At 38.1% G+C, this 27450-nt stretch overlaps 1 protein-coding gene across 12 annotated transcripts in view; it reads right to left on the minus strand.

Annotated features, from left to right (window-relative positions):
* Positions 1 to 27450, minus strand: part of plekha5 (pleckstrin homology domain containing, family A member 5) — a 143884-nt gene that overhangs the window by 52518 nt on the left and 63916 nt on the right. For 9 of the 12 annotated variants that reach the window (XM_028448918.1, XM_028448907.1, XM_028448913.1 and 6 more), the window contains one exon: positions 10905 to 10988. In XM_028448918.1, coding sequence (XP_028304719.1) covers positions 10905 to 10988 — 84 coding nt within the window. Of the gene's footprint in view, positions 1 to 2555; positions 2610 to 10904; positions 10989 to 20306; positions 20413 to 27450 lie in introns of those variants that run through there. The other 3 variants (XM_028448917.1, XM_028448914.1, XR_003674235.1) reach the window with 3 other exon arrangements.

Here is a 27450-nt window from a genome sequence, read left to right on the forward strand (position 1 = left end):
AAGTTGTAAACATGTTGGCCTTTGAAATCTCTTACAGCTTGAAAATGTCAACCTGTACGTTTGACGCACACTAAATATCAATTTTGTGCATTACAATTATTGTATATCAGAGAATATATTTACCTCAATTTTTAGTACCGTGCATAACATGTTAGTAACAATTTAGTAGGCTATTAAGGCCACAATATTGTTTATTCCATTAATGCCGTTTATTGTCAACGGGTGGAAAAGATGTTGGATGAGCATGTACAGTGTGTGAAATAGGCTTAAAAATGACTTAGCATGTTGGAAATAGATTCATCAATGTTTCCAAGTACCCCTACAATGTGTTCAAGTACCCCTTGTTGGGAACCACTGCCCAAGAGTACCAGGAACATCAAGGAGGATGCTGCAAGCCTCCTACCAGGCCCCAGGGACACTAGTTCACCCCCTAGAGGCACAGCTCTGCTCTACCAGGAGGCCAGGAGGTCGACATTGGGACCACAAAGGTCAATGGGGCCTGCAGTAGCTACCCCTGGGCCTAACACACACCCATCAAGCCACCGCCAATGCCCCAGATGACCACCACTTTGCCACCTTATTTTGATGGTGTGTGGCTTCTTGGTGGATTACACAGATTCCAGACATGGAGATATCTCAACTGTTTAAGTGAGGATTTACCAAATTTGTACAGTATCTATCTTCCTGAAATCTAAAGATTTGAATGGGAAGGTGAGGTTTAGACGGAATCTTGCTTGAAAGAAGACAGATACGTGACCTTGATCCCAATACAAACAGACATACTGTTTTTACAATTTAGAAAATTCATAACTGGGTTTGTCATTGACCGATCTTTATGAAATTGATCTCAATTATGTTTGGTTGGTTCCTCAATTACTCCACCGAGTTTCATCCTGATCGGATACAAATGACCTGTTTTATCATGATTTTTCAAAGAAATGGGTGTGTCCATACATGTGGACCTACTGTATTGTTCTTAATGAGGATTGACATTTCTTCCAAGCCTATAAAGTGTGAATGATCATGGTACCATGATCAGGATCATTAATCAGATGAGACAATATTTGGCACTTGGCAGAGGTTTCTGCTGTTTCCACCCTTGCCTGTTAAAAATGTTTGGTTTCAAAGACCTGACAATGATTTAGCCTAACATTGTTTCATCTTTTGGCTTCTTTAAATGTAGGTACAACATAACATATTTAAGTGCAATGAATGGCTACTCAAGCTTGAATACAAGATCCCAATGAGGCTAATTTTTCCACAACTCTAAATATATCCTGGCATGTTCCAAAAGCCCAGATCGCTACAGAAAAGCGGCCATTCAACAAATGAGCAGCACTTCTCAGTAAGTTCATATGCCATTTAACTGAAAGGTAGACTAGTAGAAGAAGGTAAATGAATATAATCTTCTCACAACCAGTTATTTCTCCTTTTACTTATTTGTGTAACACTCATTAGTGTTTTACTTTGATGAGGTTAGAGTTTGTTATAGTTTTGTTAATCAGAGTGACTTCAGACTTCAAGTATCTGGCAGTGCCTTGATTTAATCATTTTTTAAGCTTTAGCTTGTAAGGGTTTTTGTTACATGTACACTTTATTTGACATCCTAAATTCTTTAAAGTAATAGATTCCTAAATTCACTCAGACTTTGAGACTTGACTATAAAAGCAAGTCAAATTTCTTTAAACTATGAATCACTCCAACTCTCCCAGAGGTTTAGGCATCTACAGACGACTAGTAGAAACCTGTCATGTCACTGAGATTTAAGAATGAGTTATACCACCAGCTGAGAACTCCCAATGAAACACGTTTGCAACACAACTGAAACTCCTTATCTTCTGTTTCCCATCTGAATACCAGAGTTTCCCCTGTGACACATGCCTTTCTAATTTTAACTCATCATATAACTCAATCTGAAATCAAATTCAGTGATTGGTCCATGCTCAGACTCATTGATTGGTCTTTGCCTGGTCTTTCCAAATGTGTCATCCACAAAGCTTATTTGCAATTCATTATATAGCTCTCAAAATACATTTAATTTAGTGGGACTTTGATGCTTGATAACTAACTTTTAAAGTCAGCTTTGAAATTACTCTCAAGTGAGTTCTTAGCAGCATTCTAATGAATTTCGATAAATACAGGCTCGACAGGTCCTTGATGACATGTCATTAAATGCTAACTATCCAATCCTCAGAGTCACCTAAAATACTGACAAAATACCTATGTGTGCATTTAGCTTTTTAAAACTACATTTTTTTTCCCATGTTAAAGATGCTAAACAACTGAGTTTCCCAGGGAAGAGGACTACATTATCTACTTTATTCTCTGTATTTTTTTTTTATGGAAATCTATCTTTAAAACTGTACAGTGCATTGTTGACTTCTGTTGACATTTGTATAGTTTCTCCTTATTGCTTTACATAACTGACTCCAATTCTTTGTATTGTCAAAAGGCCTGGGGAGTTGTATTAACTCATTCCTAAACAACGCTAACATTGCGACAAAGCTGGTAAAGCCAAAGCAGCTTTTTCTCAGATTTTAAGGACTCAGTATTACCTGTTGAGGGCATCATTGGGATTTTTAGGGTAGGCAAGCTTCCCACAACTCACACTAGAAACAGAACAAAGGAAGGAGGAATAAAAAATGACAAAACATAAATCATATAATCATGCTAAATCAACATTGAGAACATACACTACCGGTCAAAAATTTTAGAACACCACAGTTATTCCAGTTTTTTACTGAAAAAAAGATCAGTTTATTGTGTCATTGCAGTGAAATGAAAGCATAGAACAAATAAGTAATTTGAGTTGATAAAGCAATGATGGAATCCATGAACAATACTGTTCACCTGATGCTCATGAGGGTCTGGTACCACATTGTGTTCCAACACTGCTTTTATACAGACAGGGGGGTTGGAAGTAACCAAGAAACGTTGGAACACCTGTAGGAATTAGTAGCACCAGCTTTCAAGGCTGATTCACCTTCATTGCTGCAGAACAGCTTTAAAGGGGAGGTATGACAAAAAAAAAAAATCACTTCATAATGGTTTTGCTACAGTGATATACATTCAGAGGGCCAAAGTTGAAAAAGTTCTATTTTCTCCCTCCCTTGGTATTACACATTTTGTAAAGTCAGCTCCAAACGGGCGAGTTGGATTTTCCCCCATTCCTGACATCACCTACAGGAAACTCCTCCTCCTGACAATCCTCTCTTCTCTTACCATGGACAAAATACACGACTCCTAGAATGTGAGCTCATCCCTCTCAAACTATCTTACAGCTAAAACAAACACTGCCATTTAATATAGAATATATATTATACTTTATTGCCATATAAGTAAATGCAAACTGCATTACTGGACGCCCAAACTGCGCTAACACCGGACTCGATTGTGGAATTGGACGACTCCCCGTCGTGACAGGACGACGGGGAGCGGTAAGCGGAAAGCAGGGGGTCTGGCTGTGTTTTTGAATGATAGATGGTGTAATCCGGGGCACATCACTATCAAGGAGCAGTTTTGTAGTAAGTTATTTTTCAGTTTTAAGTAACCAAACTTTTTTTTTTTTTTTTACCTCTACTTATTTTTTTTTCCATTTCAATCTATTCATTGGACTTGCACGACTTGAATTGCTATAAATAACTGGAAAAATTAGGGTGTTCTAAAACTTTTGACCGGAAGAGCAAAATTTAAATCAAAGGAAATGCAAAAGAAAAAAGAAAAAGAAAGCCTTTGAAACACAAGCATCAATGGCTCCCTACAGGCTGCTTGATGCATAATTTAAAGTAGTGTCATTCCTCTATCATATTTTCCAGACACAGCTTGATCAGGCCTGTTAGACATTGCTGCTACAGGCCACCCATATGGAACTGTCAGATCAGTTTGGACCGTGTGTTGCTTTCTAAATCTCACCTTAACGCTGTTTATGCAGTTTGGCAACATTAGCAGGAAAGCAACCAGTAGAACTAGGACAGAAGCACAAAGACAGGAGCAGTAAAAGAGACTAACCAAACATCAGAGACAAAAACAGAACAGAATGTAGAAATACGTTTTAATCGCTGATAATACTATTATAATTTTGGAACAATGAACGAGATGCTGACCAGAAGTATTAGTCTATCTAATAAAATTGGCAGCAGGATCCCAAAACTCTGATTCAACCCCTAAATGGTTTCAATTGGAACATTTGTCCTGTCATTCTACCTCTTTAGATGCATTGCTTAATACAAATCTTCCTTTACTGAATTGTATATCTGAATATTCTTCAAATCCAATAATTAAACACTCTTTTAAGATATGGATGCAATTTCGAAGAGTTTTTTCATTAAAAGATATTTCAATCCACGCCCCTACAACAAAAAACCATCTCTTCAAACCATCAATCATGGACAAAGCGTTCGATGTCTGGGTTAAAGGAGGAGCCACTACAATTGGAAATATGTTTATTAATGACACTTTTGCATCTGAATTGACATCAAAATTCAATATTCCAAGGTCACATTTCTTCAGATATCTTCAGATTCATAATTTTGTATCAACATTTATCTCCTCTTTTCCATCCACACCGACCAGCTCTCCTAGACTCGATTTTGAAACTGAACCCATCTTCTAAAGGCTCGACTGGACTTGTTTATGCTTTAATTAACACTCACGACTTGAAACCTTTGATCAGGTTGAAAAACTGTTGGGAGGAAGAATTGGGACTTTCTGAGAGAATCTGGGAAGAAGCTGTGGTAAATATACACTCTTCTTCCATTTGTTTAAGACACGCCGTGATCCAGTTTAAGGTTATGGATCGCCTCTACTGGTCCAAAATCAAACTATCTAAAACGTTTCCTGGTATTGATCCCTTGTGTGACCGTTGTAGGCAAGCACCAGGCACTCTTACACACATGTTTTGGTCCTGCCCAAAACTGGATGGGTTTTGGAAACTGATATTTTCAACATTTACAGATGTCATAAAAACGTCATTAAAACCCATAGCGGCAATATTTGGGGTCATACCACCTGACTTGCATCTCAGTCGTCGGGCCAAAACTATGGTTGCTTTTGGTTCTCTTTTGGCACGCCGACTGATATTGTTTAAATGGAAGGACAAACATCCTCCGAGTTTTCAATCATGGCTAAATGATATTGTTCATTTCTTGAAATAAGAGAAAATACGATACACCACAAGGAGCAGTGCCCAGAAATGTTCTACTATCTGGCAACCTTTTCTCACTTACATAGAGAAAATGGGAGCTAAGGACTTTGTTGTTCACTTAATTTTTTTTTTTTTTTTCAATTGTTTTTAGTTTATGATGCATATATGTGGGGCATGCGTGTATTGTGTACATACGCATATATTTATTTTGTATATTAAAAATTGGCTGAGAGAGAGAGAGAGAGAGAGAGAGAGAGAGAGAGAGAGAGAGAGAGAGAGAGAGAGAGAGAAGCGAGAGAGAGAGGAGGAAAATTAACTAAAATTAAACTAATCACGTGTCAGTCTTGGTCCCACCCCAGGTGTGAGATGACCAAATGATGAAAACTATAGAAATAAGTCTATTTAGCCACTAAATCAGTGTTTCAACCTTGGGGTCGGGACCCCATGTAAGTTCACCTGAAATTTATGGAAAAATTTAAATTATTCTTTTTTTTTTTTTTTTTAATTAATAAACACAATCTTAATACTGCATTTCTGTACTTTCACTTAGTGAAAAATAAATCTAGTTAAACTAAAAAGCAGTAATAAATAAATAAATAAATAAATATATATATATATATATATATATATATATATATATATTTGAGCTCAAATATGGTAAAAAATGTCTTTAGGGTCACCAAAAATTCTTGATATCAAAATGGGGTCACAATCCAAAAAAGGTTGAGAACCACTGTATTAAATACTGTTTATTTCCACTTATTTACAAGATGAGATTCTTTAAAATGTGTGTTATCACTCGTTCATTCCATCATTATGCTCTATAGTTGTTCTTAAATAGTTTTCTAAGCAAAATGATGTACCGGCAGTCAGACAAAGGGGGTACTTGGATTCAGAAATAAAAAGAAAGGGGGTACTTGGGCCTAGACAGATTGAGAACCGCGGCGCTACGGCAGCAAATGCAGCACCAGAGTTTTTACAAGTGCCATCTCAGTACTGTGGTTTCTCCTTAAAATATTTAATAGAATGGATAAAAACTATTCATATTATAAGTTGATTTAAAAAGGTATGTTGAACAGTGTTCTGCGGTGTTGCTAATATCTTTTTCAGGCCCTCACCTGTTTTTTTTATTTAAAGGGAAAGGCGAGACATCTTCTATAGTTCAGTTATTATCCCACGCAGCCCTTGTCCTTTTTTTATACTCACTAACCACCAGCTGAGGCATAAATCCCCCTGTGTATTTCTATATTCCTACGCCAAAGTCCAAGCAACATGATGGCCCCACTAGGTAACTTTTCACACAGAAGATGATGCTGGTCTGTAATTACTAATGACGTCAAAGGGACCAGAAGTGGGTTCACCTCTGCTGATTTACAGGCTACAGGGAGGACACCTGTCTGCAAAGAGCAGTGGGAAGTGGAAAAGCTTTTCTTTCAAAAATAGTGTATGACTGAGTGTATTTTTTAACCACTGCGTTGTGGCACAATGAGAGGTTTATTAGGTGTGCTGCAGAAAATTCTACATAAGCTGGTTTAACAGCTGTCCAGGTGGGCAGAACTTCATTCAGGATATCAGCTTTGTGTTCATCTAAACCACTGATAATTCTCACAGCAAATTTTGATATAGTTTAAGTCATCGTCTTTTGACTAAAATGCAAGTTAGTCAAAGTTTGGTCCTCAGGAGTATTTATTATGATTTATTTTTATAGTCTACATTTAGTCAACTTTGGTTTATATATAGTTGAATAAAATATACAGCATAAGAGTGTATGTATTATTCTTTTAAAAGATTGAACTACCATTTATCAACCTGACATTGGATGTATTAATGTTTGTAAATACACACAGATTTGTTTTGGTAAAGTTCACAGTTCTGATTGGAAATTTCGTCCCATGACACAAAATTATAATTTAGTTTTCATTAGTTGACAAAAATATCAAAATATTTTGATATTGTTTTCATTGACATGTACCGTAATATTTAAAAACAGTCATAGTCAAGGTATCGTCACTTAAAAAAATTTAGTCGACAAAAACTATGACGAAAATTCTTCGTCGACAAAATTAACACTGCTCGACAAAGGCAAAGGTTTCACACTATGTAGGTAAACTACCATGTTATATTGTCATATGTGCTGTATTAAGCTGCAATATGCCATTTAGTCAAAAAAAAGGCTGAAAAACACTAGGAATTGGGTCAAAAAGCAGGTTGTCATGTTTAACCGGAAGAAAACTCCATCAATAATTATCCATAAATATCAGTACAGTAGAATATATAGATATAATATCAAAAACCTTATTTGACTAGTCTCACGGTTACATTAATATGATAAACTTTGTGTTTGGCCTATTAAATTAAACAAGTCAGTGTGATTTCAAACACAGGGCTTTGTCAATGGGCTATTACACAAGTTTAACATGCACGGATCACCTAGACTACAACTGTGAGCAAGGATGAATTAAAACACTAATACCTAACAATGCTAATCAAAGGATGGTAAAAGGGAAACTTAATTAAACATCAACTAATGTTCAACAGAAACACAGATTGATTATATAATGGATAGACTGCTGGGCCTTATTCCAAGAAACAGAATGAATGGAAATCCTGGCTCTGTTCAGGCTAAAATAGGACATATACAGTACAGAACTTCCCATTTCATAACCCTGGCTCTCCTTAATCAAGGTATTGTTGCCATGGTAACTTGTTCCCTGAATGTAAGCTGCTATGTTCATGTTAAGCCTGAGAATGATCACAGCCTGAGCTGTCAGAGCTAAAGGCACAAATCACTCGAGGTGTTGTTATGCTGCCAATCTTTCTGTCACGGGCATTCATTAATTAAAAACGTGTCAAACAATGTGCTGCCCTGTTATGGAAATTTATGACACCACTCAGTGGTTGTTTTGGATTATTCTTTAGGTAGTGTTTAAGCTTTGTTAGACTCTACCCTGCAGGTAGATGCTAGAAGAAGCAAGAAGTCACTTTTCTTTGTGTTCCTCCAAAGAGCTACAGAAAAACAGTAGTGTGTATTTGTAGTTTAACAATGTGTAAGCATGAGTATTTTTAGGGGTTTTTATGCGGCGGTGGTGTAACAGTTAAGGAAGCAGGCTTGTAATCAGAGGGTCACCAGTTTGAATCCAAACTGGACCATCACTGTAGGATATTAAGCAAGTCCCTTAACCTTAACTGCTTGTGTTGTACGTCGTTTTAGATAGAAACGTCTGCTGAATTAAATTCTAATCTAATAATGTCTCTGAATGGAAGACGATAAAAGTTCTCTATCACTTGCCAAACTTGACAGAGACGTGTAGCGGAAGCAAAATATACACTAAAGCACTTGTTAAATGGTGCTTCTCTGTATGGGGTATAGGAGGTATTTGAATATTTTAAAAAAGCATGATAACATAGCTCTATTTGGGTACAAAGATATACAAATGAACACAGTCCCCAAGGCATTTCAGGGTTAATTTTGTTGACTAAAAAATGTCATCAAAGTTTTCGTTGATTACATTTTTTTCAAGTGACAATAACTAGACTATGACTAATCTAAAAAAACACGTGATGGAAAAATATATCAAAATACATTTATATTTCCGTCAACTAATGAAAACAAAACTATAATTTTCATGTGGTCTTACCTATTGATCTCATTAAATATGTATCTGTGTGTTTACAAACATTAATACCAATATACCATCCCATATCAGGTTGATCAATGGTCAATTAATCTTTAAAAAAAAATCATAACTTTGATGCTGTATATTTTGTAAATGCAAATACATCTGTTCCAATATCTGTAACAGATTTAGTCGACTAAAATCTCGTCATTTAGTTGACTAAAACTAGAATATAACTGAAATAGTCCTGATGACCACACAGGACTATGACTCAAACTAAATCAAAATGTGTTGTCAAAATTCAGACTGGTTTCAATGTTAAGGTGAGGGTGAGAATGGTTGAATAGCAGATGCTCTCCAGAAGTCAGGAGAGGCCGGCGTTAACCAAAACTAAAAAACAAACAAACAAACCATTAAATGCACAAACAAGACAATGACGGTGCCGTTTCACCAAGATAAACCACCATCAACATAGAAATGACATGTTTAACCGTGTGTGCAGGACTAGCATTTTAGACTGACGTGTCTTACAATGTGCATACACTGGGGTGAATGGTGAAAGACTTTTTTTTTTACTTTGATTTGATATAAAGCAATCTTTGCTGGGTTCTCCCCAGAACATAAATTTCAGTTTGGTGGATACAATACAAATAGTTTGGGTCCCAGTACTGACCACTGTGGGACACCACAGGTAATGCTGGTGGCCTATCTGTACAAAGTGCATCCTATTATTAAAAGAGTTTGTAAGCCATGCCAGAGCCACTCCTCTACCTCCATATCTCTTCATCTTATCAGTAAGGACGTCATGATTAATTGTATCAAAAGCTCTCTTTAAGTCGATAAACCATTGCCACATTGTACATACAACATATGTACAGGTTGTACATTTGTTACAGATTAAACTTATTACACTAGTCTTATTAGAGAGCTACAACAAGATGGTTGAAGCAAATAAAGTATGTGAGACAACATCTAAGTCTGCCATCCGTCTGCCAATGTTTTCAGGTAAACCTTTGAAGGAAGACCATAACAAACCCTGCAGGAGTCAAGCACCATACCAACAACAATGAGATGTAGTAGCAGCCATTCAATAAATACAGTTTAATCCACAATACAAGAGTGGATTTTGACGGCATGGACAAGTGTTGCAGAGATTTCATATCATTGGTGGTGATTCACAAGCCACACCAAACAATGAAGAGAGAAAGTAACAGATCGAGCTTCACTTGGTTCAGCCTAACCAGTGTTATGCTTAAAGTGGTGACTATTTTCATAAACAACCAACTTCCATTAGGGTTATGCATTGCGCAACAATAACTAGTGATGTTGACAGAAGTTGGTCGCAACTCAAGATGGTCACAGCAGATAATCTAGAAGACTGGAGATCAGGCCAAGTAAAGTCCATCATGTTCATCATCTTGTTCTACTGGTTGATCTATTGAATGGATGGCACCTGATGGTTCCTAGTAATTGTAAGTTGTTCCAAATAGAGGTCAATCGCTATATCGGCCGGCCAATATATCGGGCCGATAAATTGACTTTTTTCAAGATTGGCCATGGATTGATTTTTAAAAAAAAAAAAATAATAATTTTTTTTAGTAATTTAGAGTAGCCATTAAAGGAAAAAAAAGAACATAAACATCAATTCGGATGTATGAATATACAACAAAAAAAAGTAAGAGAGATAGAAGATAATAGGCTTACAAATAAAAAGCCAATATAATAGGAAAATGATATAATATAATAGTGCCTGATCCTTATCCTATTATATCCTTTATAGGATAAGGATATTTGATCAGGCACCCATGTGAGAAGCTCTAGCCACCGCTTGACTGATGGAAAGACCCCGCATTTAAATCATATGAGTGTTTCAATTGTCTTTCATAATCAATGTGCTCTAAAAAAAAGTATATCGGCCTCAAATATCGGCTTCAGATATCGGCCATCGGCTGAAATTTTTTTTTTTTCTGAATGAGTATCTGCACCGGCCTTTGTAATAAAGAAACACTGATGATTCCCATAGCTGCAGTGCTTCTGCATTCTTATTCAAACACAACACAGCCGCAACAGCCAATCACCAAATGATTTGATCGTCTTAAGACACCACATGCTCCTGAGACATGTCACCATGATGAGAGACTTACTGTTCGTTTACAACAAAGATGCAGTTGTCCTGGGAGGGGATGCCTGACACCGGGTGCTTACACGTCACCTTTCGTTCATTGTGGCTGCAGGAAAAGAAAACATGGAAACACAAGGTCAAATAAGTTCAAACATGAATGCGATGTGATCTCTGAGCGGAAACACAGAGACGACAAACAACATGATTTCTCTTCACTCAACCTGACAACTGGAGTTATAACTAATGTTGAACTTCAGCTCTATCACATGTTTAAAAGCCTTCACATATTGGGCCTGTACTACAAAGCTGGATAAGTATATCCTGGATAACTCTCTGTTAGCGGGCTTCCCTTCATCAAACGATCATTGTCACAAAGCAGATGTAAAACAACGGAGGTTAACAACATGTTAACACAACCCAGGGTTTTCCGACCTGTATCAGTGCGCGCTCACATGAAATGGGTGGATATCGCAGCATCAGACCAATCATAAACGCGGAGAAAGTGTTCAAAGCGACTTACGTTACCATGAGGAACATTTGTTAAAAATATGAAGAATTAAAATCCGTAATTCGGACCAAAAAAGCTGTTGATGCAGAAAAAGCAGGAAGGAAAGAATGCAAGTAGGAAGCTGCATAAAAGCATGATATTATACAATATTAATACATCGGATGATAAACGGACAGCGCTCTGATCAGCCAGTTTCACTTTATTACAGCACAGTCATGTTTTGATTCATGTAGTCTGCCTCAATTTCTCACACAATGAGATGTGAGCCCATTGTTTCGACTAAGTGAACCCTGTGAAAAGAACATGCTGCATTCAGTATATACTGTTCAGTCAGCCTACACTATAAAGTGGACATTATTTGCATTTTATATAGCCTATATTATTTAACAGGGTTCTCCACACTTTGTGTAAGCAGCGCAACTGTTGTATGTCCCTGCTGAGGCTGTCAGCGTTGCTAACATATACTGAATTAATGAGTGAATGACTTTATCGGTCCACAGATACAGAGAGCACCCAACAAACGCAGCCTCAATCCGCTGACAAATGTAGGTCAGTCCATCAGATGAAAATCTACATCTACTCTATAGGATGTGATCGGGTAAATGAAAGGATTGCATCTATCCATATTCTTGTCCTGTTAGCTGTCATTTTTCAAGAGAACCGACTGGTCAGGAGGGGTTCTATCATATTCGCACAGATCTTAGCCTACTCCCGACCAGGTTAGCCGTTTAGCGTAAGTTACCATGGTGGTGATTTACCCCGGTAAGGAATTAGCCAGCATTGTAGTACAGCACACACACAATAAGTCCAAGAAGTTAGTGTGATCAGAGGATATCCAGCTTCGTAGTACAGGCCCATCAGGTTGGCAGTCCTTCCAGATGACATAGATGAGCAGAGATGTCTACCAAGATGAATCCAAAATAGATGCTGTGAGAATGGTTACAGCAACACTCTCAACTCCCTCTTTACCTCCTACACAGCTCCTCCTGCATCCCCCGTCCCATCCTCCCAACTTTTTTCTAACTTGAGTCCTTGACACACACACACACACACACACACACAATAGGAGAATAAGTCTTCAACCCCCATGATCATTTGGCGCACTTTGCTTATTTAAATGAGCGTTTTTCTTGTTTAATGAGGAGACGTCAGTCCACACAAGAACACTGACATTTGAGGAAGTTACATTTGAGGCAAATTGACTTCTCTGTCTGCTGCACAAACATTTAATAATATTTTTTTTAAAACAACAACTTTAAAACCTAATGATATTTCCCCCCTCCTCGTTTAATGTGGGTGCTCCGTCCGGTTCTGTAACTTTTGCTCTGATCAGTGCATGCAAAATCAATGGCAGATCACTAGGACAAAAACTGTCCTAGTGATCTGCCATTGATCTGAGTTAATACAGCAACACAGTCTGTAAATCAGTCTGCATTTTTTTGAAGATAATCTACTGACCATCATCCAGTAGGTCTGAGCAGCGCTGTGTCACGCACACTCTTATATGTCACCGTTGTGCCATCAATGATCATGCGTAAATTGTGCATCTGATCTGTTAATTCTGGCCTGACATCAACATAACAAGAGACTTTGACAGTCAAAACATGGAGAGAAAAGAGATCAGTGGAGCAGTGAGTCCAAAGCGATATTGATCCATGGATATCACAGCGAACCTCTTTCTGTCTCTCACACACACACACACGCACACACAGACACACACTAGCATGCGGAGTGACGTTTGCACATGTTTTAATACCACTAAACCTTTTGTGAATGTGTTCCTCAATGACACTTAAACAGTGACAGCGAGCTAGTCTAAGCCGCTCCTTTTCAGCCTAGTTTTGATAAAAGGGAAACAGCCAGTGTGGTCAGAGAGGTTATTCATGCCAGGTGTCATCTTTCTATCCTGGAATGACTAATTCACCTCTTGTGAAATAACCTCTAATGTCTATACCTAAAGCCTACAGTAATACCTTTTACTCAGGAAATCAGATGACAGTGAGTCACTGACAACAGATGGGATTTACACCTAATTATCATGCTGGGGTGAAATAATGACATATTCCATCTGGCATGAGAATAGTGAGAGATCAGTACATTTAGCAGAAGATAATCATCAAGGGATAGAACATACAATTATAATTAAAAATAACAATAATACATATTATATTAAAAATAATATACTAATATTGAAAACTATATTTTTCTTAATTTTATTTATTTTTTTACAAAAAAGTGATTGAAAAGTTATTACAGTTTTTCTCAATTGTTTACACACATTCTCTGAAAGCATGCCTCACACTCTTAAAACTCTATTCACAAATCCAAAATACCACACACAATGGGCAAAACCACTCAATTCTCCTGCATAATGAAACTTTACATTTAAAATAATGTAACAGAACACTGATGTGCTGAATATAAAACACTATGATGAATGGAAAACACTTCTTCTCCATTCATCAGAATGGCTTAGGCCTTTTTGTTCAGTGTTACACTTATTACAGACAGTAAGTGTGTTGTAAAATATTTGAGAATATTGTTTTTATAACTCAGAACACACAAATGCATGATCAAATATATTTAAATTTTCCCACAAAAACTATTTACACTGTACATCCCAACCAATACAAACTTGCACATGCAAAAGAAAATAATTTACTGTATACAGTTACAGTAAAAAATCAAAACTATGCTGCATCCTCTCTTCTATTTCGGTCATGGCCACAGCACCTCATCCACATCGTAAGCAGTGTTGGCTCTGCCTCTGTTTCCAGTGTTGGTATCCATTTCTCCAAAACAGAAGAGCTCGCCTGTTTCCCTTTTACACTAAAGCTCTGATTGATAATTGTAAATCTGTGTGACAGGTGTTTGCCCATGTGATGAGTCAGTGTGCATAGTACGGCAATTAACTATAGAATGCTGAATGACAGTGTGTTCCTTGTGAAAACAAGATATTTTCTTCATGAAAATTGTGTCAAATGCAGAGAATTGTGTGTAGTGTTTTGAAAAAAAGTGTGTAAAGCAGTTGTGTTTGTAGTTTAGCAGAATTGGTTCAGGGCATTGGTGTATTAGTTACATGTTGTGGTCATTGTGTCTCAAGTACCAGAAAAAAAAACAAAAAACTATGTAATGTGGAACAATGTATCAATAATAAATAAATAATAATGGTGATGTGGTGCAGTGTTTCCCAACCTTTTCTGTCTCATGTACCCCCCGAGGTCTCTCTTCAGATTAGGAGAACCCCTTCGTTACTCCAATGTAGTAACCTTTCTTGTTTTATTTACATGTTGTTAACATGTTGGCCTCTGAAATCTCCCACAGCTTGAAAATGTCAACCTGTACGTTTAACATACACTAAATATACATTTTGTGCATTACAATTATTGCATATCAGAGAATATATTTACCTCAATTTTTAGTAATGTGCATAACATGTATATTCCATTAATGCCGTTTTTTGTCAACGGGTGGAAAAGATGTTGGATGAGCATGTACAGTGTCTGAAATAGGCTTAAAATGACTCAGCATGTTGGAAATAGAGTCATCAATGTTTCCAAGTACCCCTAGGGGTACACGTAGCCCTGGTTGGGAACCACTGATGTAGTGGTTAGCACATCTGCCTCAAAGCAAAAAAGGTCCTGGTTTCAAGCTCTGGGTTGGACACATACCATATTTGTACGGTGTGTGAGGTTTTTCCAGGTATTCCAGTCATATAACACCAACAACAACAACAACAACAACAACAATATGCAGATCATTCTGAAAATGTTAAACAAAACTATATTCAGCAAATAAACAGTCAGCCTGAGTCTCTTAATATTAATAATACTAATAATAATAATAATGTATTAGCTTTCATATAGCGCTTTCTCATAGACACTCAAAGCGCTTTACCAAATTAGGGCATTATTTCACTCCACACTTAGTGATGGTAAGCTACTACTGTAGCCACAGCTGCCCTGGGTCAGACTGACGGAAGCGAGGCTGCCATAGTGCGCCATCAGCCCCTCCGACCACCACCAACACTCACTCACACACTACAATCATACAAGGCAAAGTGGGTGAAGTGCCTTGCCCAAGGACACAATTACAGATACCACTGGAGTGACTGTCCCCCACTGTGGCACCTGGAATTCTCAGTGGTTTCCCATCCATCTCAGTCAGTCAGGACATAAAACCAGTTCACAAAAACTGGTGTCTTTTAATGGCTTTGTTGGCATTAAAAAGCAGCAGAGAATTGTGGAGGTTAAAAAGCACCATGAGAGACAGTTCATTTTTGTTTGATTTTAATACAGTCCTGCAGTTCTCTATATGGAGAGCTAGTGAGTGGTGATGATGGAGCACATCTTCAATTCAGGAATGGAAGTGGATTTCATTGGATTGAGAAGCTGATGAGAATTCAATTTAGATATAAATTATTCAATAACTGGAGATCCATGTCTTTATTTTGTGGAGGGTGTTGGTGTGATTAGAAAAAGGCAGGCTGAATGAAGGATGAATGATATTTCATAAAGGCTCAGAGAAATCAATTACTACAACATTTGATAACATAGTGTGGAGAAGATTTGTTTGCCTGCAGTTTCCGTTATGTCACATATTCCTGAAGGTCACAGTGGACATCTTTCATCAAAAAATAAATGACTACGATCAGAAGATGAATTTTCAGACAGATATCTAGTCCTAATGCATTTCTGCTCAGAATGATAAGCTATAGTGAACACGTGATAAGCAGGTTTGGAACAGAAAGGTGGTTTGATATAGTGCAACATACACCAGACCATGAATGAAACTACACTGACCAACAGCTAAGTTTAGCATTAACATGCTAATGTGCCAGCACCTGCTATACAAACGGAGAGTTTTCATTGTAACAGAATCAGGCCTTTAAAGCCAATAAAGCAGCTGCAAAAACAAGTCAACAAAACTAAAAGGTTTGTTTCCTTACTCCATTTTAAATTTGACATCTATTCTTCCAGAGGACATTACAGAGGGATCATTTAGGAAAAACAGTGAGACAATATTCTGCATTATTATGACCTTATAATAGTCTTATAACATATAATGTGCTCCATTATTATGAAACTCTATTAATGGTGTCTCTACTTTTATGATACTCCAGCCCCTCGAAAGCTGTGAATAAAGAAAAGCTCCAGGGAAAAAGCACATGTTGATCATTGTCCTACTTTAAAAATAACACTGAGTGAGATAACAGTAAAGGAAAGGACAGTTTTCACCCCTTAGCACTGGCTGCTGTGTTGCTGTATATATAACTATAACAGTAAGTAATAGGGATGTAACGATTCACTCAACTCCCGATACGACTCGATTCACGATACTGGGTTCACGATAACGATTCTCTCATGATTTATTTTACAAAATGAGACTGTAGACAAATGATGACTGAAAAATATAAAAAAAAATTCCTTCAAAAATAAAAAATTCTGTACTATTTTCTTTTATCTTTCATGTCTATTCATTTAAATTCTGGCTCTCCAGTAAACTATGAAAAACTGCATAATAGTTCCTTTTCTTTTTAAAAGTGCAACTGAAAATGTATTTTGTGCCTTAAAAATTTGACTTTAAAACAAATCCCATATCAAAAAAATATATTTAAACAAACTATGGCTTTCATTCTCTCCCTATTGTTTCTCCCTTTCCTCTCTGTTCCCCTCTTACCTTGGATTTCACATCTTCTTTCTTTCTCACCTTTCATTTTGTCTGAGGGAAGCCAAAATGATCCGGATCATCCCAAGAATCTAATCAGTTCTTTCTTCTCCCAATCTTTATATTTCCAGAACATTTAATAAAAAACTGACCATAGTTTTTGAGTTAGACTGTTCATAGAAAAATAAATAAATAAAATGGCCAGAGCAAAAACATATCTTCCTTGACGTGGGTAACAGTAACATTTGTCTGATGGGATTGCTATTGTTGTGGAGTGTCTCTGGATTCTAGCACGAGTGGCAGTGTGAGGATCCAACCACAAGAAAAATCTAGGCTAGTTTTTCTCTTTAGCTCTACTATTTTATAATATGCCTCCATCTCCTAAACCAGGGTTGGTAATGTTCAGTGAGTATTGATCCTTATCTAAGAAGGTAGATCCAGATCAGACAACCAAGTAAATTCTGCCTATGAATTAACATTGACTTAAAGGTTAGCAGTCTGCCTCATAGCAAAAAGGTCCTGGGTTCAAGCCCTGGGGAGGACACTTGGGTCCTTTCTCTATGGAGTTTGCATGTTCTCCCTGTGCTGCATGGGTTAACTCCGGATCCTCTGGCTTCCTCCCACAATCCAAAAACATAACTGTTAGGTTAACTGGAGTCTCTAGATTGGCCATAGAAGTGAATGAGAGTGTGAGTGGTTGTCGGTCTGTCTGTCTGTGTTGCCCTGTGATGGACTGGTGCAATGTCCTGGGTGCACCCCACTTAGCGCCCAATGTGAGCCGGAGATAGGCACAGGCAGACCCCTGAAATAGGACAAAGCGGGTCAGAAAATGGATGGAGGGATGAATCTACGCTGTGGACCTTCATGTAGAAAAAATGCAATATTTTATTTAATGCACATCAATGCATTTGGAACTTGTTTACTTATAATTTCCTTAATGAGATGACCTTTTTTATAGCTCATATTCAGCTATAGAACTATGAGGAAAATCATATTGAGGGTCCAAATCTTGCTTTTCCATTTGCAAGTCTTGCCAGATCCTCAGTCCACATTAACTGAAAAGTATTTTACTCATGAATAATAATAATAATAATAATAATAATAATATAGAGTAGATCTATCACCCAACACCCACATTCAAAAAATCTGGACCGGCTGAAGTCCCTCGACCAACATTAGTGACCATATTTAATAATGAAACAGCTTACAAAGTATATAACATCTATATGTTTTTATCTCAAAACGTTCTGAATAATTTAAAAGAAATTTGCGAGCATAGATAGACAATATCAAAAGGAAGAATGTGTTTGATTTTGGATATGATCCGGAAGGTACTGTAAATACAGTACCACTGAGTACCTCTAAACTTGGCAGAGGTTTGTGTTCTCTGATTGATCTTGTTGTTGTTGTTATTGCCTTTTTCCATTAAGTCCATTTAAAAAAGGCATGAAACAGTGGCAGTCAGAGGATGTCAGCATCTATATATTATACATGTTCTCCTTCCACATAAACATATAGGGCACTATGCTCTGTGCAGAAATAGGCAGTGACACAAACGGGTCACCCTGACAGGCAGAGTGGATGCTTAGCAGCACTGCACCACCATGAAGACTCTTCATTCTCTGTTGCTGTGTAATTTACTTCATCAGCTCACACGTCCCCATCCTTCATCCTTCATCCTCATCCCTAGCACGGCTCACACACACCCTACACTTGCCTGAGCTATCAGAAAATTGAGGCTAATACGATGTTGCTACTGACACCGTTATAAATAAAGGTCCACACAAATGCACCACATGTATGTATAAATGTCAGCCCGTACGACTACTATTTTATTATAAAATTCAGGATTGAATCCATAAGGATTTCATGCTTGGTTTCCTTATGGGTGGCTGGCCTGGCTACTGGGTCAGGTTGGCTGGGGTCCTACTAGGGTGGGTGGGTCTCATGGTGGGCTCGTCTGGGATCGATCTGGTCCTTTTCATAAATTCCTGGGGTCCTGATTGACTAATGCAGTATTCCCTTGGGCACGTGCTGGCCTTATTTAGTGGTAATTTAGGAGTTTTGTTTGACTTTAGGATTGACACAAAACAAAGATGAATAAAATAAATGTACAATAGAATTAAACAGGAATTATTTCACTAAAGTATAGTAGAATGAAACCACCAGTGTTAATTTTGGCAGCAAATTTTGATTTAGTTTTATTCATAGTCTTTTGACTAAAATGCAACTTATTCATCAGGACTATTTTAATAATAGTCTAAATCACATTAGGATTTTAGTCGACTAAAATATAAAGCACAAGAGTTTAAATTCAATTACCATTTGTTAGGGTCGTCACAATACTAAAATCTTCAAGTCGATATCGATACTCAGGAAATATATTCAGTACTCGATACCATTTCTGATACTACTGGGATAAAAAAAAATTACCTCAAAATTTTATAGAAATATTTTAATCAACAAGAAAAATGCGAAAATACCCTCTATTACAACATGAAACAATTAACAGAACCACAGGTTAAAATAAAGAGTTGAGCAAAAAGAAACTTTGAATATGATAACAAGTTTCAGGTAATCCGAGGTAGTGCAAAAAGTAAACAAAATAAAATAAACGGCAACAATTAGAACAGTATGTTGAGGTAGTGCTGTGCAAGACATCTTAATATTAGATAGCTGCAGTGTGTGTGAAGAGAAAGAGGGGGGAATGGTAATATTGCTACTTTTGCATATAAGTATTGTACCCGGATACAACATTTTAGTATTGATACTTTTTTAATATCAATAATTTGACAACCCTACCAATTATCAACCTGCCATGGGATGGTAATAATGTAATGTAAACACCAACAGATTTGATGTAATTAATGCATAAGACCACCATTGGATTGGAAATTGATAAGATTCAAGAGTAATACACCTGCTTAAAAGAGAAAAACATGTTTTTGAGTGTCAATCATTTAAAGAGACAGTAGACAAGTCCTGTATTATGCTTTATAATGGAAGCACCCACTGGATGAGCTGCTATTCAGTAATTCTTCTTCTATCTACACAGAGACAGCTTAGTACAGCCACGCTGGAGAAACTTACAATATAAAGCAAACAAAAGCCTGTGTCGTATATCGGACAAACCTTGGCAACAAGATGTGCAAATCTCACACCTCTCAGCATATGCCACACTGTATAGCAGATACAGCAAAAGCCAATAAAACAACCAGCAGCACCATAAAACACAACAGATTGACTCACCAAAGACAATACAATAGGTGTGATGGAGAGTAGCTGAGCAGCTCCTCTTCAGAGCGCTGTGGTCATGAGCAAGGCAGCAGCTCTGCCTGGAGCACTAATGCTACACAGCCCTCCCTCGCTCCCTGGATTCCTCTCTCTCCAGCACTAGCACCAACTTCTAAACAGATGTATTGGTGAGAAGTAACGTCATTTGTGAGTAAATCCTCACCAGGTTGTCCTGAATGGAACACAGCATAGGTAGAGCATGGGATCCTTCCTATTGGGGCATCACCATGTATTACTATCATTGGAAGAACATATGAATGCCTTACGGCCGGCATTTGCTGATTTGATTCATTTTTTCATTCATTCATTTATTTATTTGTTCGACTTTGAACAGTCTAATATAAAAACTAATGGACAGATTTCAATTATGCTTTTAGGAAATATCCAAAATGGCACAAGGAAAAAGTGATTAGATTTTGGGAATGATCCATATCAATATCTAAGATCTGGATGAGTTTTTTAAAACGGAAAAATCCCAATGTCTCATTATTGTTGCATTGTCTAAAGACGTCTTTTGGTTTCGTATCGTTGACTGCCAAAGACGTCTAAAGATGCTAATTGTGTTTTTCGGCTGGGGTTGCTATGAGACAGTGTGGCGAAGCTCTCCTGTGAATATCGAGCTTGTACCATGATGTAGTGACCAACTGGTGCCATGTAGGTGGCAGCAGAGCACCTTTGGATGAGAGATCACCCGTGATGGGCAGAGCTCAGAAAGAGAGGGAAAGAGTTTACGAAACAGAAAATGACGCTACGGGAGGTGATGCTGAAGTTCCACCAGCAGATCACAGCGGCGCACAGTCAACCAGAACATGTGTGGAACTAAGTGGACTATTGAGATTGTCGTAATAGTGAGGGAAAATGATCAAAAAACAGGGCAAACGGTGACACTTGGCATGTCCGGGAGGAAGAATTAGTTGCGTGTGTGGAGAATGATGAGGGAGAGACAAAATACAGTAAGAAATCCATTCAACTCTGACCCAGATAGTAAAATAATAATAATATTGTTTTTGTAGTTTTATTGAAGGAAATCAATGTTGAGGTGTCACCAAAGCAAAAAAAAATAAATAAAAATTTGCTTCAAAGTCACTAATAGGTTTTTCAGAAAAAGACGTATTTCTCAGTTTTTGGTCACAAACTGGCAATTTGTGTGAAACTTGACTCTATTCAACTGTTGATTACAGAAGAACCAAACAAGCTCGAAACAAAAATATGATTTCTGATGAAACCAGAGATCTTTCAGAATCTGGTTTCAGATTTCAGATTGTTATAGTACAAAAATACTCTGTGGGTCTTAAAAAATCAGTGAAAATCTTCTAAAACGCCTGGGGTTGGCTGCTCTGAAAAGGGCTGGCAGTGAATGAGTTAGATGGCAATACAATATGATGGAGTGCTATGGAGTGGCAAATATCTGTGCTCTCTCTGTGCTTTTTAGTTTACTTAAGTATGTATTTATTTGTCTGTGACTGACCAGTCTAACTCAAAAACTTATGAATGGATTTGGCTGAAATATATGAAATGGGGTCAGGAACAAATAATTACATTTTGGGGTTCGATCCGGATCAATATACTGATTTTGGATCCATTTGAAAAATCAATAAATCCCTATGCTCAGCTCTTTGAGCTGGTTTTAAAAAACCTTCTACCGATGACTTTGCTCATTACATGCTCTAGACGTAAGTTCCATTTCATTTTCTATTTTGATCAAAACAACACAGCCACGTACTAGAAATATCTTCCAAGCTTTCAAAGTGTGAATGGTCATTGCACTATGATCAGGATCAGTGATCCAGTAACTGCCAATATCTGGTAAAAAGGATATTTGGTGCTTGGTGGGGATTTGCGGCATTAGAGTGCTTTCTAGTTGTATCATTGTCTCTAGTTTGAGGTGTGACTGTGAGGCTCAGTAAGCCTGTGATTGTTTACTATTCATTATCCAATATGTTGGAAATCTAACCCCTAATTTCCAATGGATGAAGTAAATGTTGCAAAACGGCAACGGAGCTGATACACTTCCATTCTAGTCGAGTCAATTTTCACCACATGCGTATGCGGTCATCACAGCTGCATCCGTTTGTCCGGAGCCCTCCGCAACAGATACGCAAACCTTCAATTTTTCCCAGATGCCGGAGCAACGGCACATTAATTCAGCAAAGATAAGTTTGTGTGGGACAGGAAGTAGTGCACAGAGTCCTTGCCGCAGCAGTTACGCATCAGAAAGGGAGGCAGTGGGGACTGACGGACAGCGGAGCACGGAGCAGTTACGCACCAGAGACTTTACGGAGTAGTTATGCATCTAGTGGAAATCCGGTGTAAAGGCTCAAACATACTCGGGCGGACACCAGCAAAGCGGAGTCCGCTCAGACTCCTCGCCGAGTTTGCAGGACCAATTAAATGGAAAGCTCAGATTTTACTCCCGCGTAGATTTCACCATGTAGTTGGTGTCACACCAAACACTGCTCGGCATTGTATCGACCCGCATTAAATGTAACACCAACCTGCATTTCACCTTCCTAGTGAAACAGCAGAGGAGAGATGAACACAAGCTTAGAGGAGAGACTAGCAGACAAGCTACGACACCTTTAAAACACGTCCCAGGAGTACAAGGACTACAGAGAAGCGCTAAGAATCATGGAACATGTAGGATTTTAATGGAAACTACTACATGGAAGTGCACCCAAGTATGTAAGCTCTGAGGAAGGCGGACAGTCCGCGCTGAGTCTATTGTGAGCGCCTGAGTAGGTTTGAGCCTTTAGTCATTCCATAAATAAGGTTTGAATGTTGATGATAAAACTATTGTGCATTAAATGTGTAGCTACCATGTTGGGACAGTGTGGGTATCTGGCACAGTGCTGCATTTATAGCTTTTAAAGGAGCTGAATGATCTGCTTTAAATCCATGAACTCTCCTTGGCCAGGGTTCTATTTTTCCAGATTTTTATTCTTGGTTGGGATAATTCATGTGAAACCCTGCTGTGAATTATGGAGGAATAGTGAAGGCAAGGGAAAGTTTTCATATCAGACATTTTCCCCAGTGAGCTACGTTTCATCTGGTCACTGCTGGAGTTTCAGCAATGACACTTTCTTCTCTCTCTTGACTTCACCCTTTATCAAAATGTGATCCTGAGAATCCCAAGCTGTAGCAAGTCTCTGACAGTTGCTGCTTTTGCCGCTAGAATATATGATAATCACGAGCTATAACAGTTCCCTGATGACACTGCTTTGAACACAATGATCTGGGTGAGAATATAACACTTAAAAGACAAGAAAAGCCTTTGAACAGAACTAGGGACTAAAGCGCTCAAACAAAACTCACTTAAAAGAGTGCTAATGTTCATCTTTTGTTTTCACTGTGATCTGACAATTTATGTGGAGACAGCAACACACCGCTCTTGTTGTTTGAAAGGGCTTTAGCTCAGGGTAAGTGCTGCACATGTTTAATGAGTAAAACACCTTTACCTCACAGGCTGAAAGCACTTTCAAATGCAAAAAGAGAAAAAAGACTTAGAGCGTCATTTTCTAATGCTTTAAGAAGAGTAGAAGAATAGAATCACAGGACAAAGCATTAGACAACCTGTCAATCACTAACCGTGGGTAGTCATCGCTGCATGTAAAATACTTTCTCAGGATCGACAAGAGAAGGTTTTGGCAATAGGATGTGGATGTTGCCTGACCCACAGAATGAAGCTTCCACCAAAATGTGATGGCACATATCACACAACCAACAGGTGCCCTAGAACCAGGTACTTTAGAGGGAGGACGTCTGTGTGTGAATGATCAAAGACTTTCTTTGGAAGAAATGTAGCCATTGCTGGATTAAGACTTGATCCCACTGGACATACCTTTTATGTAGCTATAAAAATAAGCTAGCGACCTGAATCCCTGTATGTTTGTATTTTCTGCCCCTCTTTCTTCAGAAGGGAAATAGGGGATGAATGAATATATGCAGGCTTTGGAAAAAGCAATGTGCATATGAAGAGACAGTATCTGATGCATTAGGAAAAAGTCACAGTTAGCATTTTGCAACAATGGGAGGGATTAACAAATGTCACCTGCTGGTCATGATCACAGCTGCAACCAACACCTCCAAATATTTTGCTGTGTATTCTGAGAATAGTGAGAAATCAAGGTGCCTGCATCAAGGGAGTAGAATTTACATTATTTTCTGTTGGAGTGGAGTGGGTGCCACGTCACTGCACAGCTGCACCGACTATTTAGGCTTTTGAGCCTCTGTGACGCAAATGGTTGTATGCATTGTGCTGAAGGTGCACAGCCCTGTTTTAACATCATCACAATAAGCAGCCCTGTCATATAGAGAGCAATTGTTAACATTTATTGATGTCATTCTTGCACATGCAATGACACTGATTGGGAACTGATATGTGCACTTGACTAAGCCTATGTCATTGCTGATTGGTTTAATAATGTACACATGCAAGTGTCTTTCTAAACTTTTGCTTGACCAATTTGTATGGAATCGAAGAATAATTACAAACAATATTTCTATACTTTAAGCCTATCCTGTACAAGGTTAATTTCAAGGACAAAAAAAAGGTTTCGGCAGTTTTCGTCGACCACATTTTTTAAGTGAAAATGAAAGTGACAAATTAAAAAAATACATGCAAATAAAAACTATATCAAAATGTACTGCTATTTTCATCAACTATTAAAAACTATAATTTTGTCACCTGGGACAAACTCATGTAATTTTATGCATTGATCACTTCAGATCTATCTGTATGTGTTTAAAAACATTAATACCATCCAATATCAGGTTGATCAATGTTAATACAATGTTTAAAAAAATTATAAACTGTTATGCTGTATATTTTACTCGACTACATCTGTAACAGGTTTGAAATGGTGAACACCAGATAATTTATTAATAGAGAATATATAATGTGGAGAGTAGAAGTGGATATCATCCTCCATTAGTCTTATCATTGGACAGATCATTTCATAAAGCTGATTTGTCTGGCTGCAGAATTTCAATTCAAAATATTTCAATAGGATTAATGTGCTGCTTGGCGAGAACAGTAGACACTGAAATTGGTTTTATGACACAGAAGAAATAGCAACTCAGATGAGTCTGTATGCACATACTGTAAGTTAAAGATAAAGATAATAAATTCTATTAAAATATATAGTATACAATACAGGCTTTACAATCAATTAACCAATTACACCAGTTTACAAGCCTAAATTGTTGAAGAAAGTGTATGTTTTTGGGGAGGCAATGTCGTGGGAAAATCTTGGGTCATGCTCACGATGTGGACATTACTATTGCACCAACTACCTCCCTGAGAAAAACAAATACTAGCTGAGGGAAGAATTGGTCATAGTGATTCCAAACGTGGTGTACAGCTCCTTAGTTTAGAGGTGAGAGCCGTAACCTCAAAGATAAAATGATGGTGGAATAATGAAGAAAATGGCTCTAGTGTTTGCCAAGTGTGTCAGGCATTTTACACTGCAGAAAGAACGACAACATTCAACACTCTCGTTTTGTTGCCAAGCAACAGGAGAACGTACAGCAGGATCCAGGGCTAGACTTTAAAGGCTTCCTGGGAGGAGGACATCCGAGCAGAGATGGAGACAGACAAAGGAGAAGAAAGAGGGGGAGGGATAGACGGGGAGAATAAGGATGAGAGTCACTCACCACTTTGTCTGTGAATGCAACAGCACTAGCTTTCCCTGGAAATGCTTGTCTCATAGGTCATGTGACCATGAGACACGGCTACTTTTTTAACAATAATTCAATGGAGAAAGTCTTTTGCCTGAGGAATGGTTGTCACAAGGAACTACCTGTTCATTCACAGAAATGGATTCCAAGAACATAAAACAAAGCATTTTGAAATTCTAACCTCACAATCACTCTTTTAGCACATGATGGAGCATGTGAGGAAGCTAGAGGAACATAATGTACATCACCTATGAAAAAACACAAACCAACAAAAAAACAAAATAAATAATGAACATCAATCTGTTTATTTTTTAAATAATTAAATAAATGAAAAATACTAAATAAATAGTTCTAACTAAAACACTTTAAATGTACAAATAAAACAGTAAAAAATACCGTATAAATAACTTTATACGTGGCTCAGGTGGTAGTGGGTCGTCTTCTGATCGAGAGGTTGGGGGTTCGATCCCAGTACCTGACTATGTGTCGAAGTGTCCTTGGGCAAGACACTGAACCCTAAGTTGCTCCCAGTGGTCGACTAGCGCCTTGCATGGCAGTCCTGTCCCACTGGTGTGTGAATGTGAGGGTGATTGGGTGAATGAGCTGATATGTAAAGCGCTGGTGATAAAGCGCTATATAAAATCAAGCCCATTTACCATTTAATATTAACAAAACACTAAACCAACTATCTAAACAATACAAATATTCAAATGAAGAATATCAGACAACTTAATGAAAAACTGTGCTAAAGAAGAATTAGTGAGCTGCTCCTCTGATGGCTGCAGCTGCACTGGCTCGTGACAACAAGGCTAACTATGTTGATTTATCCCTGTTTTGCCGTATTAACTCAGCGTTTTAGCTGTAAGATAATATATGATCGCAAGTCACTACTCGAACTAAACGTTGCCCACAGCCGAGGCACGGTAGCAGCTGATGTGCGGGGAAACCTACGCAGCGCAGCCTTCGACTGCTACGCCGAGACGACCCAGCGGCCCACGAAGCAGCAGGTTTGCCTGCCAGTACTCGCCGCCACTGGAGCAGACGGAGGCGGCGCGACAGACGGCAGAAGCGTGGTTGCCACGGAGGACTATCTGTTAGGTTAAAGGCTAAGCCGTGGAGAACCACACAGCGCACACACACAACTCATCTGCTTCTGGTGCTCTGGTTCAACAGTGTCACACACACTTTACTGACTCAAAATCACAATAGCTGCTTAAAAAGCCATGTGTTTTACTGTAACATGCAGGTTTTTTTTGGCTGAAAACAATAATAAATGTGTTAATAGCTTCAACAGACACGCCTACTCATGAAGTGAGGCGAAGAGGCGAGCGCTGTCTACAGTAGCCCCTCCCATTAGTCAGCTCCGCATGTGGGTTCTTAAGGAAGATTGACAGGCAGCGTGGCAGTATCAATGCTTGTCTGA

The sequence above is a fragment of the Gouania willdenowi genome, chromosome 6 (assembly GCF_900634775.1).
Source record: "Gouania willdenowi chromosome 6, fGouWil2.1, whole genome shotgun sequence".
Lineage (NCBI taxonomy): Eukaryota > Metazoa > Chordata > Actinopteri > Blenniiformes > Gobiesocidae > Gouania > Gouania willdenowi.